This window comes from Rhea americana, unplaced genomic scaffold, assembly GCF_003343005.1.
Source record: "Rhea americana isolate MKP2758 unplaced genomic scaffold, rheAme1 scaffold_204, whole genome shotgun sequence".
Classification (NCBI taxonomy): Eukaryota; Metazoa; Chordata; class Aves; order Rheiformes; family Rheidae; genus Rhea; species Rhea americana.
In genome coordinates this window covers 367,607-383,196 of record NW_028186195.1, presented here as the reverse complement: position 1 = coordinate 383,196, position 15,590 = coordinate 367,607, and the positions used below count along the sequence as shown (strand labels likewise).

The following is a 15,590-nucleotide window of genomic DNA, read 5'->3' as shown; positions in this document are numbered from 1 at the left end:
GCCGCGCCGGGCCCTTCCGAGGCGCCCCGGCAGCCAAGCAGCGCCGCCCCCGGGGCTCGGAGAAAGGGGAAGCTTCCCCCACGCGGAGCGCCACAGCAGCCGAGGTTTTACGCGCGGCCGCCCGGAGCAGGGCGCGGGAGAGGGGGGCAGCGCGCGGGGCAGCTTCCCGGCGCCCCAGCCCCTCCGGGCATCGCTCCCCGTGGAGGGGGGAAAGGTCCAACCAAGCGACGCGCTCCATCGCTTCCCGGGGAACCGCAAATTCCGTAAAAGCTTTCCCAGCCCCGGACTAATCAGCCGCGGCTCGTCTGTCCCAGGCCATCACCGAGGACACGGCCCCCGCGCYGTCTACAATGCCTCATCAGGGCCGAGGGAGGACGAGGCACTTGAAAGCCGATTCTTTCCTGCGGACGGCGGCGCCAGCCATCGACACGTGTCCGCTCGCGGCGGGGACGGGCACGGCAGCACTTCAGGCTCCTGCAGCACAAACAGGTTTCAGGCTAAAAGGTCCTCGAGACAGTGGAAGGCTGATTAACTCTCCCGCCTGGCTCTGTGATTCTTTTTATCTGCTGCCCAGAATTTAAGGCCATTACAATTAGAGTCTGAGGGACCAGCGCTATTGCCAGGGTGATTTAACAAGGCCTCTGGCCGAAAACCTTTTGCACATTTTGCTCTTCATGGAAACTCTTGATTCTCATGATGCTGAGCTCGCCAAGCAGGTTTCCCCACCCCATGAGCTGTTTACTGTGAACGTCCTGCAGAGATTGCTTACAGGGATGGAACTAAACCAAAAATACCTGGAGGATGAGGAGTTTCGGGCAGCAGGGCTTGTCACGTGGAATGGGTGACGTTCTCCTCTTTTAGCGCCACGGACTACAGTTGCATTTTACAGGTCAGCGACATGCAACCACTGTATTTTTAACCTGCTTTTTATACACACAAAACTCRCCCAAGACACTAGTCTAGTAGATCCTCCCTCCCCCACAAGGCCCAAATAACTTGTGAGCCTGAGCTGCTTTCTAAAGTCAAACCATCAGGCCACATGCTGCCACCAGAAGAGYCTGTGAAGAGACAGCAGCACGTGCAGGAAGAGTGAAAATGCACATCGTAGACTTCAGTTAGGAGAAATTATCAAGAAACCAGATTACTTTAATAGTCACAGAAAAAAACTGCATAGAAATAACTGCTACAAGAGAGACAAGACAAGCCAGAGGCTGCTACTGAGTAGCATCCAACCATCTCCCCCGCATCTCTATATACAGTGTTCTCCACTTTCTAGAGCTACTAGTTCAGAATTCACTATGAAAAAAAAAACAAAGTGAACAGAACACTGGATTTAAGATACTTTTATTTTAGTGTTCCACAAAACCAAAGATCATTTAAAAACACATAGGTACCCAGGCTAAAAGCAGACAGTATAAACAGTAAAAGATACATTCAGATCCTTCAATAATAAAACAATATACTTAATTCTCAAGCCTCAAAGTCATTACTCACAAGGTTAAGCACCTTGTTGGACATAAAATGCCAAACCCCTTATGCCACAGAAAGGCTTTAAATAATATTGCCAATAAAAGATTGAGGTAAAAGATTTGTGCAACATTTTCACAGCTACTGAAGTAAAGATGCAGCTTGTACAGGATTGTTACCTTGCAGCAGCACTCCTGCTGTTCAGTGAGAGACTTAAGGCCTGTAACCACAGGAGAGAACAACCCAGGATGCAAAAGCCACAGAACTTGGAGTTCACGTGACTGGATAAAGTCATAACTGGCAAAAAGGCTACCAAGAAAGGACATTTTAAATTTTAAGGCTTCATCTTCAAGATTATTATTAGCATATAGAGTGTGAGTGTGTGTGTGACTTCCAGATGCACACTCTTGCCAACAGAAATGCAGGTTATCAGCTGTATAAGCTTCATAAAAGTCCTTACTCCCAAAGGATTATACATACTATCACAATGATTTCAGCAGCCAAAGACAAAGTAGTACCCATATTATTTTAAAATAAGGCCAGTAAAAACCAAGAGTTAAGTTTTGCGTAACATGTGTCCAGTTATGACTACTGGTAATACCATTTTTTATTTCAAACCRTTAAGCTATTGTTCAAAGGCACTACTGGTTTCTCTGATTCTCTGAACCAGAAAGTCAGAAAGCTGTGGAATAAAGTCTAGAAGACAGGTTTATTAGTGAGGTACAGGCAATCATTTCTTTCCAGACATCCACTGAGGCACAAGGAGGAAACTGAAATTAATGTTCATCTTCCTCCCTGCTTCAAGGCACAAGCAGCAGCAGTAGTTTTCAGTAAYGCCAACCAGTACCATTCAAAATTTAAACCACCAGCCAAGAGCTGAAGATGCTGCTAAAAACTTCTGCATTTCAGACCCTTCATTCATAGAAGAGGGTACTGTAAAAAAGGAAAAAAAAAGCTACCCCTTCACTGAAGACATCCGTTCAAATAAAAGTTCAGCATTCATCTCTTAAGTACTTGAAGTCTTAGAAGACTCTTAATGCTTAAAGCAATAGGTTTATTTCAACTCCAGCTTTCCCTGAAGGAGAGCTGCATCAGAAAAGCTTCAACTACTATGCCATACTTTGGTAACCAGCCAGTTTACAGTAACAAATGTAACTAACAGCATTTTTTTTTGTATTTTCCAAAGAATATATATATCTCTAGGCAAATATATTAAACTACTCTTCACTACAAAAATACAATATTTGAGAAGCTTCCAGTAGTTTCCAGTGTTTTATGAAAATATTAAGCAGACTACTAACAAGTCAATCCAGCCAGTCTTACCACTCATTAAAGTGCTTTGCTGTAGGAATGTCTGTTAGAAACTCACCCCTTTGGAGATGTAGAGTGACTTAATCAACCCTTTCCACTTCAGAAGGTAACAGCATTTGTTTTTGTTCTCTGCTACCTATTCTTTCAGTATTTTGACTTYCTTCCAAACCATTTCCTGTTATTACATCTCACACCCTCACAACCCTGATAAATCTAAGAGGTGTGAAGATGCATCTAATTTGATGATGATTGACAAGAACTTGCCACAAAAAAAATCATGTGTAGTTTTCCRTGGAAAAAGTCTGCTGTAGCAGCTGCTTGACAGCATTATATCATTACTTTCTGTCTGAGGAAACAGGAAAGAGAATGTTCCTGTCCTCTATGAAGCTGCAATCAGGCCACAAATTAAGGAAGGAGATTGAAGTATCTGATTGTCTTCCAAAACCAACACACTTTCAGCTACATAAAATCTTCATCTCATTCTGAATTTCAAACCACAGCGAAAACCAAATCAGATTTGAGAGTTAACATTCTAACTCCCATCCCAAAAGGAGAACGAATTGGTTCCTTTCTTAGAAGTGTAAGGAATGTATGCAAGGAAGTATTACAAGACTGACCACCTTTGAAAGCTGTTCCAAGGTAAGCCCCAGTTCCAAAATCCAAAATATTTAGAATTAGTAAACTGCAATGGTATAGTATCATAATTGTCACAGAACTGTCATACAGCAAGAGACACAGGCCAAACACACATACTGCAAAGTCCATACCTATTTCAGAATACAGAACAGGAACTGGATGTACCTTTGCCTCCCTTGTTTAACAACCTTCAAATCAGGTTGTTAGGTTGTTTGATGACTATGAAAGAACAGCTTCTAATTTACTACACCTTTGGCCCAAAGTTACTTATATTTCTTGGAAAACACCCTTGAAACAATATTTATGTCAGTAATTTGCCTTCGTTTCTTCCTTTCCAAACTAAGAGTTAACTTGCACTCAATTGTTAGGGCATTAAATAGTTTTAAAATACACTCAAGCAGCCTTATTCTGAAGCATAACTTTTGGATTTCTCCAGTGTAGTTATTCAAAGCAAAGCAAACCCTCAAGCTCTACTGTACAAGGTTTTATATTGCACTACAACTTACAGTGTGAAAAAAAAAAGAGTAATTGATCTGTCAAAGTTGCTAAGAAACAGAACCATGAAAAAAAAATCTTCATAAAGGATCATCAGTGCCTTGCTGGCAGGCAAAGCTTATCAAAAAACCCTTCATTCCTGACATCATGATCAGCCTGTGGATTAGATTCCTTAACAAATCTTCCCCAATAACAAAGAGATACCAAAAAATAAATACGAGAAGTTGACTCCATTTCTGGACTCCATATATAAGACCTGATGCAACTACAAATCAATCTGATAGTTGCTCAAGTCAGAAACAGGAAAAATGTCATTTCCTGTGGGCAGCACACCAGTCCCACCTACTTCACTTCCTTATTAATCAAACTCCACTGGCAGGAATTCAGTCTTTTGTTCAAAGTTCAGAGAACTCTTATATCTTTCCAGCTTTTTTATTTCCAGAGGTGGAAACACGAAGAATGTTTGGTGTTTCTTCCATGACCCTGACAAGCAAGTTATCAATGTAGTCTTCAAGCTCACGCACCTGGTGTTCTTTCTTGATAATTGTATCCTTCTGTTTCAAGACCAGCTGGATCAGCTCATCATATGTTAACTGAGCATAAGCATAGCCAGGATCTGAAGGATCATATTTCTTCAAGAGAGAAGATAAATAGGGTCACTGTAGATACACAGGCATTTCCAGCTAACAATAGCACGCACCTTGCTGGCTGAGTTTTTTTTTTTTTTTTTAAAAAAAAGCACAACGAACATTTTCACACGTGGCATTTGTAGAAACACAATTACTTTTCAAAGGTATTCCTGTGCTTCCTGTCTTATTAAAAGTTCCTTGCAAAAGACATTTCAGAACGGTCATTACAGCTTTACTGCTCAAGAAGAGCAGGCTGCCCAAAGCSAAGCTTCACAATGACTTAAGTGCTAACAATGACAGGGAGAGACTGGCAGGCCAGGCCAGCTTTCCACTACAAAGCACCCTTTGGGCCATTAGCAAATCTCATCAAGTACTTTAATACAGAACACTACACATTCACAAACTTCCAGAATGCAGAAYACATTTTTCAAAATATTTGGGGGAAGAACAGTTCCCTAAGAGTAAATAAACACTACTTGGCTATGGCAGAGGAACCCAATTTAAGGAGCTTAGAAGTCTCAAAACAGAAGGTAGGCTCAGAATGAGATGGCCCCTGTGGAAGGCAACTAGCCAAACTCTTAGCATGAAAATCTTTGTATAATGTCAGTTTTTTAATTCAACACCTTGCTACAGTTTATGTTGAAAGAATGTCATGTTTACTCCAGGTAAAAAAAGTCCATTTTAGCTTACTGAAGATGCATGATAATTACAGCCATGCATCACRAACTACCAAAAAATGTTTTAAAGCACTTTCTGAATCAACAAGCACAGGGAGAGCTATTGCTTAAATARCTATGAAAGCCAAGTTCACGTTAATTAGCAAGGAACACTCAAATAGCCCTTTCAGATTTAATTCTTTGTAAAAAAAAACACAGAAGACATAGTTGCTGTYAAAAGTCTGCTTTCAATTTTTAAGCAAACTTGACAAAGACTTAGCAGTTTTGGCCAATTTGTCAACCTACTTTATGAGATGCAAAAACAAAGTGTTAGCCTAGGCAATACTTTTGCAGGGAGTACTCATACAACAGGCTTGCATGATTGCAAGATCAAGTATAATTTTGAATGCAGTATCACCAGTTACAAGTTTTCAAAAAAAGGCCAATTTAAATTGTTTAATATTTAATTTGCATTTTCTTCTTTCCCACTTTTGCCAGAAGGAGGCACTACAGCTATTTTGGTACTACCTCCCCATAAATCCCCAGTCACCCTTAGAGACAATCATGAAACCCAGTGTTTTTCCTCTGCTGACCCAGAGGTGCTTCTGTGCAGTTCTGATCGATACGGATTTTAAGCCGGGACTCAAGTCTCGTGATGCAACTGAAACCACCGTCTTTTTCAAATAAAGGTTTATTCACTTTAAAGATCTCTTTTGGAATAAAGATTGTGGGGAAAAAGTCTTTTAAGTCTAAGCAACTATGCAAGTTGCGCAGCTACACTTCTAGGATGCAACCATGCTTTAATAACATGCATCTGGTCTCTCAAACTGCACAGGATATTAACRTGACTTATTTCAAGGCAAGAGCCACCTTGAGGCTAAGTTTTCCTGCCTTCTCAGCTTTAAGAGCTGCGTATTTTATTTCAGGGTGAAAAGAAGCTCTGGGGACAGACATGTCCAAAAAGATGATTAATTTGGGATCTCCAAAAAAGATTTTTGAAAAATTACGCAGCTCCTACACACCTTAAAGAGGACCTATCTTCAAGAGGTAGCAAAGCTCTCAAGTCATCTGTCACTCCTGTTGTAACTATCTCATGCACAGCCCGCTCATTTACTGGGAATCAAAAGAGGCCCCCAATTCTCTCCACTGAGAATTCCCTGTAAAATTAAGAGGCTTCAATTCTGTTACAGATTAGTTTGCAGAAAAAACTGTCCCCATCACTAGGGACTGCCCACAGTCTGAGCATGACCACTGTTCTTTTTCGGCCAAAGACAGGGCATGAAATGAGCCTAGACAAACTATTACAAAAACACAAATTGTTCAATTTAGTGCTTCGGTTTAAAAAACTGCCACTTTCTTCCATACCTTTATGCTCATCTCAAGCAGCTTTTCATTCATAGTGCTGATGACATTCATGTTTTTAGTTTGAGACTTGCTTGCTGTGGCATTCATTGGCTTCACAGGCTGAAGTCTGTAATGTTAAAAAAGGCACACGCTATTTAGGCAGTGTAAGTCACACCAAGATTATACAGATCTTCAGACTAAAAACAAATACAGCAATAAATTAGGGGAAATTCCTATCATTCTCTCTCTCGATAAAAGAAACAGCTTTAAGAAGATAAGGCATTTCTGTCTAAATTGCAAGCTTTATATAGGTACACTCCAGTTCTTTCTACTGTTTTTATTGACTTAAGGCATTCAAGATAAAGAAGCAGTAACACGGGAAATACATCCTGAATAGCATGTTACAAAAGAAAAGCAAGGTCAGTCTTCATGAGAAGGCAGTACACAGGAGCAGTTACTTTGGTCTTTTAATGTTTAAGCTTGTTCTTAACAAGAACATATTTGTGGTTCTTGCAAAATATCAAATACTTCTACAGTCCTGGGGCAAACATGAATTATCTTACATGAACTGAACTTGTGCTATAAACTACTAAAAGAGCCTAGTCAAATGTGCCATCTTCATATGTTCAAGAAGGATTTATATTGCTAATTCTAACAGGTAGGAAAATTATTTTATCTGTATCTCAGCAAACACCTAGTCAGAATCATTCTATACTCTCAATGGAGTTTAGCAGATACAAGTACTGAGAGTTAAGGTTAACAGCACTTTTCCTCAGACAACAGTACCCCAACAGGCAGAAGGAGCTGCAGACAGCTCCAAAAAAAAGCAACCACACTTTTTAAAGGAGCTAAATCTTTTAGCTGCTAGTAAGTTCACTGCAATTTACTTTAAGGCTCAGGAGCTCAGTTCTCCTATGAAAGCAAGCATCCCTGTTTATAAGGCTACCTGTGACCATTTTTTTTAATTCTGAAATACTGACAACTCCAGTCTCTTTAACCTAATTTGTTTGAATAACCCTATACATGACCTGTAACTGAGTTTCCTTAACAGCCAGAACTCATAAGAGGTAGTGCTGTTAYGAACAGCAAGGCCCTACAAGGGCTCTCAGTACTGAGTAGACAGACAGATTTACCTGGTGTCATTCATTAAGTTACAGTGATGATCCTACATTAGCATAATAGGATGCAGGCCCCAACAAATCCACAGGTCAGTGGAAGTTAAGATTATATAATGTCATATCACTGCAAAAACCAATAAATTTCTGCAGCTAAAAAGACAGATCCATGCTCACAGGAAGGAAAAGCAAGACTCACAAACCAGCATTAAAATATTTCTATGCATTTCYGATATTCTCTCACCTGTGCTTAGAAGACATGGTTTCACCACTCTGCTGAGTTTGGTTAGGATATGTTTCAGAGGGTGAAATCCATGCCTGAAGAAGTTTCTTCTTGCCAGAATTTTCTGCCTTATCAGCGAAGCCCTCTGCTGTTGGCTTTTTCGAAGATTCTGCTCTAGTACTTTGAGTGTGAGATGGGTGGGAGTGAAAGGAAGAATAAGGTTGGGAAGAACTAGACACAGAGAAAGAAGAAGCAGAAGGCTCAAGGAAATCACGCTCTGCACTCTCTTCAACACCAGTATCTATTTTTAGTTCTTGTCTCTCAAAATGACTATTACACTCACTGGAATGCGATGTCACACCTACGTCTAAGTCAGCTATCTTATTATTTACACTGCAAACGTGTACTCTTGCAGGTAACACAGGTAGTTTGCTAGAATTACAAGCATCAGGGACACTTCCTCCTTCCTGAGCAGACAGAGGTACACTGTTTGCAGGAGAACTGTTATCTGAATGCTCTTTCAGTTCTTCACTCAAAGGCCTTATATCTATAGTGTGCTTTCCAGCCTCCAAGGTGTTTTTATCATCTGCAGTAACATTATGGTCCTCTTGACAGTCTTCCAGCAGTTCATCATCAGAGCCTCCCTCTAGAATAACTGGAAGACTAGCCAATGTCAAACCATGGTCTCCAGCAACTGGAATGGCAGACTTCAGATTTGCAAGAGTATCAAATAAATCATCATCTTCATATTTTAAATGCCTATTACTGCTATCATCTCTAAGATTTATYGTTGGAGTGACAGTTTTTAATGAATCATTTCTGTAGGGGTATTCATAAGCACTTGAGGGTTTCTCATTATGTAATGGAAGCCCAGAAGCAGATTTTACATCATCATCTGAAGAAAGCACAGCACCACTTAACTCACCAGTCTGAGAAACTGGCATGCATGTCTTCAGCGATAAAGACAGTGGTGGTGCTGGTTTTGGTGTGACAAACACAGAACTAGCCTCACTGTCAGCCCTTCCTGCATCAGCTTCCTGAGAGGGCAGTGTACAAACTCTGAAGGTTGGTTTGGTAGGTCCTACTTGTGACAAGGAGTTATTTTTACCAGAAGGAATTGCTTCAATCTCTAACATGAGTTTACATTCTTCTGTTCTCTTTTCACTAAAGATTTCCTGATTCTCCTTTAGCTTGCTCTTAGCAGAAGATAGCTGTTCAGCATCATTCTCTGGTAAGAGGTTATCATTACACTGAGAAAGAGATGCAAGGTGTTCGGCATCCTTCATGCAAGTTTCAGTGCTTGTACTGCCTATTTCCACATCACCCTGAACAGAGATCTCCTTGCTCTGAGTGGAAATTASGCTGTCACTAGGGAGTTTTGAAGATGGGTTGCACTCTCTTTCTAGTTTGTGGGCAAACTCTGCTCTCTCTCCTGTTACATCTAAATCTGTGAATAACATTTCACAGAAATCAGAGGGCTGTTTTGCACATTGCTGCTCATCCAAATCCTCATCACCTGATGTAATACCTTCCAATTCTTCAGAGAGAAAGGTCACAGATTTCCTATTGCTTAACTGGCTTCTTTTTAAAGATGTCTCTACCTGAACCTTTGGTGAATCACATTGTTTCTTTGAAGCCAAGTCAGGGTTGTCAGAAAGAGTGTCTGGAGAGTTTGATACAGTATTTAAATTACTAGTTACAGCCACATTTGAAGAGCTCCCTGAAGCCATATGAAGAGAGTGTTTCAGATTACCAGTGTTTCCTATTGAGGAACAGTCTTCCTCACAAGGAATCAAGAAAGGAGAAGAACCAGCAACAGTTTTGAGACCTGGTGCATCTAGTTCAAACCCCAGCTTGCATACAAAGGGGTTACTCTCATTAAAATGACAGTCAGAATGATGACAAGGTTCAGAKGGACCAGAGCGATCCAAGGAAGGGCAAGCATTAGAGCTTTCAAAATCCTGACCCTGTGAGCCCTGTCCCCATTTAGAAGTAAAAGGATTATTATCATTACTAGAGATTTGCACAGAAAGAGATGTTTCAGAAACAGAAGCTGCAAGATGATGAGATAAAGAGAAATTGGCAATGCTTTCAGAATCTAGTGCTTTGGATTCTTTGTCCCATGTTGAAATAAAGGGGTTCTTGCTATTCAAAAGCTTTGCAGCAGAAGGAAGAGAAGGAGGAAGAGGTGCAGAGAAACTAGCAATGTTTTCAGAGTCTGGCACTTCAACTTTTTGTCTCGTTTTAGAAATAAAAGGATTATTGTCACTACTGATATGGTGTACAGAAAGGAAAGGAGGGGAATCAGGTGCAAAAATAGGAAGTGTGGCTTTGGTTTCCTCCTCTGAAGACACGCCCAGTCTGCAAAAGGGACAAAAAACTTGCATGTCACTTGCAGATCAACACGAGGCAGGAACAGACAAGCTTTAGCACCAGACTCTGATTCCTAACACACTGGAGACGAATTAGTCTGCAAGAGGCATGAAGAACCTATCTAATAGACTCAATGATATTTAAATGATTGCTTATATTATACTAGATAAATGTCAGAACACTGCTGCTACAGACTTTGAACAATTAGTTGCTTAAAAGCAGACAACAGTGATCTATCTCATCTTTTGCATTCCAAGCAGTTTCATTAGTAAGACACACATGAAAGGCATTTAAACATGAGAAGCACTGAGAACAGGATGTTAAAGACAGATACAATACACAGTTTTATTAGTAGGACATTTGTTCTTACATATATATGTGTATATATATACACACACATATATATATGCAGGATATACACATGTGAGATCACACACACATATATACACATATACACATATACATACACACACACAGATACATATAAAGAACACAAGAGCAGAATTTTCGAAAAAGCCTTTGTGTGTAAATTCACAGAAATGGATTTCACGTTGCTGTGAACAATGTCAAAAGCAGAATGGCTTCAAGATTAACTATTTTGAAAACCATAGCACAGAAGAAAAAAATAGAGATGTTAGAACTGGTATTTCAGGTCCTGGGTATATTTCAAACCACATAGCTTAGGTAGAATGTTAGTTTTTGCAAAAGATACAGCCAGAAAWGTTACCTCTGTAATATCTGAAAAAGATATTTGCACTTGCAGAGAACTGTTACTTCATCATCACCTATGAGGCATGTTGCTATGTCAACCTCTTATTCATATCTAGACAGAACTCAAATTACTAACTGCTATCAATGCATCCAATGTCTAGCACAAAAAAAACAGAATACCCTACAGAATAAAACATCTCTATGGCACACAGGATAACAACTTCAGAAGCTTTTCCTTGATCGAAAGCAGTCTAGTTAAAGCGTATGACTTCTGTACTTAGCTATTTTTATCAACAGCTGAAACAAACAAAACTGACCTGGGTTTGACAGCTTTAGTCTGTGTCGTCTTTGCCGATGCTGCAGCTTTTTCGGGTTTCCGGTCTTCTTCAAAAGGGTTGAGTGGTTGCTTATTTTTGAAGGTTTCTTCTTCATTACTATTTTCARAAGGATTTCCTTTGCTTAAATCTGCTGGAATTTCAAGATGTTTGGTCTCTTCTTCACTTTTCTCTTCTGAAACTTTGCTTTCTTCCTCCTTCAAAGACCTATCTGGAATACTTTCAACATCATTGTTTTTCACTGTTTCCTTTCTCCCTGTGACCAGAGAGAATAAGGCAGACTTTTTGTGGTCTATTTTTTTGTTCTCTTTAGTAATATCAACTGTCAGAGGAACATTAGTCTCCATATAATCTTCACTGCTAAGCAATTTATATGATGGTAAAGTCATAGATTTAAAAGTGTCCAGTGAYGCAGACCCAGACAAAATACCACTAGGAGATGTTCTTCCTGTCTCTTCAGGTCCTTTAGCAAATTTGGAAGACAGGTTCTCTTCTGAAGCAAAGAGCTGCTTCTTCCTGAAGTTGTGAGGGGATGGGGAAGAAGCTGGAGTATTGTCCTTAGGCATATTCTCTTCCATGTAAACATGACTGCCATTGATACACAAACTAGACTTGGAAATAGGATCACTTTTGGATTTAAGGCCACCAAATAGAGAGAGACCTTCTTTCTTGGTATTGCTAATGTTTATTTGGTTTAGTTGTCTACTGTCCAAATTTGCTATTTTATGAAATTTAGATACAGGAGAGGGAGATGACTTCTCTTCAAGGGTGTTTCTGAAGCCTTCTGGAAAAAAAAAAAAGCCATTCAAGACAAAAGAACATCCCTTGCTCTGACATTCATTACCACATTCTCAGCACTTCACAACTCACTAAGTGCTCACAAGAGAAGCATCACAAGAGTCTGGCTGTTCCAGAAACTTCAAGATCTTTTGGGTCTCTTATTCCCAGAAACCCTCAGTGTATTGGATCTCACCCGTACCTTTYAGGTAACTAAAAACACTGCACTGAAACTGCACTAACAACGTGTGCARACATTGCTCATGCAGCCCTACATGTAATTTAAGCTGTGAATGTCTAACTGCTTACATACGTACCCACTGCTTTGGACAAAAGAGACTTATTACTGATTCGTTCATTTAGAATAATCTAACTAATATCTTAGAAAGTGTGAAAACTGCAAGCAAAGCTTTGGGAAAAGGGCTTGCACTTCATCAGTGCAACAAGTGCAAATACTCACTGTCTGAAGTTGGAGATGTCTCAGATTCGTCATCATCATCCCATCTTGATTGAAAATCACTAGGTCTAAGCCTAACTTTCTCAGTTACAGGCTGATGTGTAGGTAAGACTGACATGGATTGGGAAATAGAAGTCTTTTGCAGACCAGGTTTGGAAAACAGCGTTTTGAACTTCGATTTCTTCTTTTCCTTCTCAACTGACTCATCTTCGCTGTCAGCTGGGGAGTGACTTGTGCTTGGAATGATTGCTGATGCCGTGTCAGAAAGCCCACTGCTCCTCTTTCCTTTCAGCTTGTCTTTGAGCTTGCCAAACGCAGAGCGAGACTTGTCTTTCATGGATAAATCAAACATACTGGCTGTCATGTTGCTCCTCATAAACTGGATATCCACTTCAATCTCTCCTCTCTCTTTTTCCTTTTTCCCTGGTTTGGAATGAAGCTTATACCACCTTTAAAAACAAAAAGRTTTAGTACATAAACAAATTCTTGATAAGTGCAAATAATTTTGAACAACAGATGATATTTACATTTTAAGAATGGAATAAGCCTACAGTATAGAAAAATAAAAATCTTAAATCTTACAAATGTCATAATCATATGATCATGGATGCCAAAGAAAACAGTTTCTCATCATAAAGTTATTAGTGAAATTTGTTTTTAAATGTAAACCAYGAAGAGTTAAGAGAGACACACAACATGGAATTCACATACTTCAGCTAAACCACTTTTCCTACACTCTTGCCTGCCTTCTCAAAACTCAGAGGTTAAGAATTTGAAGTGGGTATTTAAGAAGCGGCCTCAGAGAACTGACACTGGTATTAGAAAGCTTGAATGCGTATGCCACACCCTCATACCTTTCATTCCAATTTCTTTTCAGTTRCTATCATAATGTTTCTTAAGCTATAGAACCCCTAATCAACAGAATGAGAACCAAAACATATTATGGAACTTCTGGGGCTTTTCATTTACCTTAATGAACTAATAATTGCCTAGCATCAGAAACAATATTAATTACTGACAGAACCTTACCAATTTCTGAAATGCAGTTTCAGAAYATTAATACAGAGCAAATGGTAAAGCACTGACAGTATCTGAACTGTTAGAACACTCTCCGCATGTGGCTATTATACTTACTCAATTGCCATTCCGCATGTCCTACTTAATAACATTCAAACCACATTAGCGCAAGGGGAAAAAAGTTATCCACAGTACATACCAGCTTTTTTTTTTTTTGTCTCGTGCTAGGAGCTGCAGATTTCCTGACTCCACAGAACTGATAGGAAAGGCAGCTCAGAAAATACTGGCTTTTTCCTCCCACAGCAGCCAGTAAATTACAATAAAGGAATCATAGTAGGCTAATCTACCTAACCATCAAATTTGCACTTCAATGCTTTCAAGGTATAATGGAAGCAATGAAAGCAAATAGGAAAAGGCAATTTACTTCAGGAGTAAATTCAAGCAAATGAGCATTAAGTTAAGGTTCCATGAAGACAATTCAAAAAATCTGCTACAGAGAAACACAATAAAGGAAAATGAGTACGTTCACACTACAGTTACATATTCAGAAGTCACAAGACAACAGCACTGGGCATTATTAGAAGGGAACAGATTTCATAAGAAGATGTCACATTGTTATGTTCATCACGTCCCTGAAACCACACTCTTGTAATGGCAACGTGCAGCTTCCTACGCACCCATCAAATCCAGCCAGGCAACTGTTAACATTTTGTCTTAGCTGCAAGTATGGGAAGCACAAATCTTTTGCCTTTAATGCACGACCTCACTAACCACTTTCATTMTAAAATGCACTAATTCCAAGGAGCATTCGTACACCTTTACAGTTTTAATGCCAAGGTGGTGTGTTGCATGCATTCTTTGTGGTTTCTTTAAAGGAAAGAAAAAGCCATATTTACACAGGGCATCCAAAATAAAGACTATGGTCAAGGAAAGGTAACTTAACACTGACTTTAATATGGGCATCATTTCTAAAAGGAATTATACCACTACATTCATTTAAATTTGATTTGCTGAAAGTAAATAATGTACTAACACACTCCCTCTGAAATTATATGAAACTTTTAAGTAAAATATATCTTTTTTTAATTGCAAACAACCCGTATTTTAAGCCTTAGAATAGTCATACCGCTCTGAAATGAAATCAGTAAAATGCATCTTCAAACTATTTCTGCTTGGACAGATTTATTTTAATCATGTAAGGCTCATTTTTAGCAGCTTTAGGCTACGGCTGCATGAAGAGAATGTCACTCCTACACCTTTAAGTAATTCTAAAAGGCCATCTTGTGAATAAAAGTCTCCTCCAGTCTTCCTGTTACGAAGAAGCCTCCATACTTACATTTGAACATATCAAACACTACCGCCTAATGCTGCTTACACATAAAGGATCATTTTAYGTATTGCAAGTAAATCCTCTACATTCATATGAAGGCATAAGATTCTTTCAGCCCCTACTTGAAAAAAAGTCAAAATAATTCATTTAGAAAAAGAAATTTGCCTGCATTGCTTTCTTCATTTCATTTCCTTTTTAACATTGCTAATAGGAGCTTTTGGACACAATCTTATTATTATATTAATATGCATCTCACAATTAACATGCATTTATTTTCCAAATAAAATCAGCCCTTTACAGCTATGTCAACTACATAATGACAGAAGAAACAGGCTTCAAACAGAAAACAGGGGGCAGAGGRGAGACTAACAACCAGAAAGATCTTAAGTTTTCCCAGGAGCATCAAAGTTGTATCTTTCCTCAATCAGTTTTTGGCCTGGACAGAAAGAAATCAGCCTGGAAGMACCCTCCGTGCTTGCTTCACAGGGCTGACTCTGACCTTAACTTCGATGACCGAAGGCACATTAGGTTCTACAGCGTAAACACATTAACACCTGACACTACCTGCACAGCCTGTAATGACAGCTACATTATAATTAACACTTCTCAAGTAGCATTACACGACTTCGTCAAGAAACTCAGCTTCGGCCAAACTGGTGTTAATACCTGGCTCTGCTCAGGTGAGTTAAGAGGTGACTCACCAGCTACCTCAAA

General features: G+C 39.6%; 2 protein-coding genes across 4 annotated transcripts in view; both read right to left on the bottom strand.

Moving 5' to 3' along the window:
• BRF2 (BRF2 general transcription factor IIIB subunit) overlaps positions 1-1,075 on the bottom strand; it is a 5,354-nt gene extending 4,279 nt beyond the window's left edge. Inside the window, exons 1-2 of one of the 2 annotated variants that reach the window (XM_085304185.1) lie at positions 795-1,075; positions 323-474 (exon numbers count right to left, since the gene is read on the bottom strand). In XM_085304185.1, the coding sequence (XP_085160311.1) occupies positions 323-359 (37 nt within the window). In that variant the 5' untranslated portion in view covers positions 360-474; positions 795-1,075. Of the gene's footprint in view, positions 1-322; positions 573-794 lie in introns of those variants that run through there. The other variant, XM_085304186.1, reaches the window with a different exon arrangement.
• Positions 1,076-1,328: 253 nt separating this feature from the next.
• On the bottom strand, positions 1,329-13,764 carry RAB11FIP1 (RAB11 family interacting protein 1). 2 transcript variants are annotated; one of them, XM_085304182.1, is made up of 5 exons: positions 12,533-13,764; positions 11,278-12,079; positions 7,898-10,237; positions 6,560-6,665; positions 1,329-4,541 (listed from the first exon to the last, which is right to left on the bottom strand). In XM_085304182.1, the coding sequence occupies exons 1-5, from the start codon at positions 12,903-12,905 to the stop codon at positions 4,323-4,325; spliced, it is 3,840 nt and encodes a 1,279-aa protein (XP_085160308.1). In that variant the 5' UTR covers positions 12,906-13,764; the 3' UTR covers positions 1,329-4,322. The 2 variants fall into 2 exon arrangements, with proteins under 2 accessions (XP_085160308.1, XP_085160309.1); XM_085304183.1 differs by having other exon boundaries at positions 11,278-12,076.
• Positions 13,765-15,590: the final 1,826 nt, after the last annotated feature.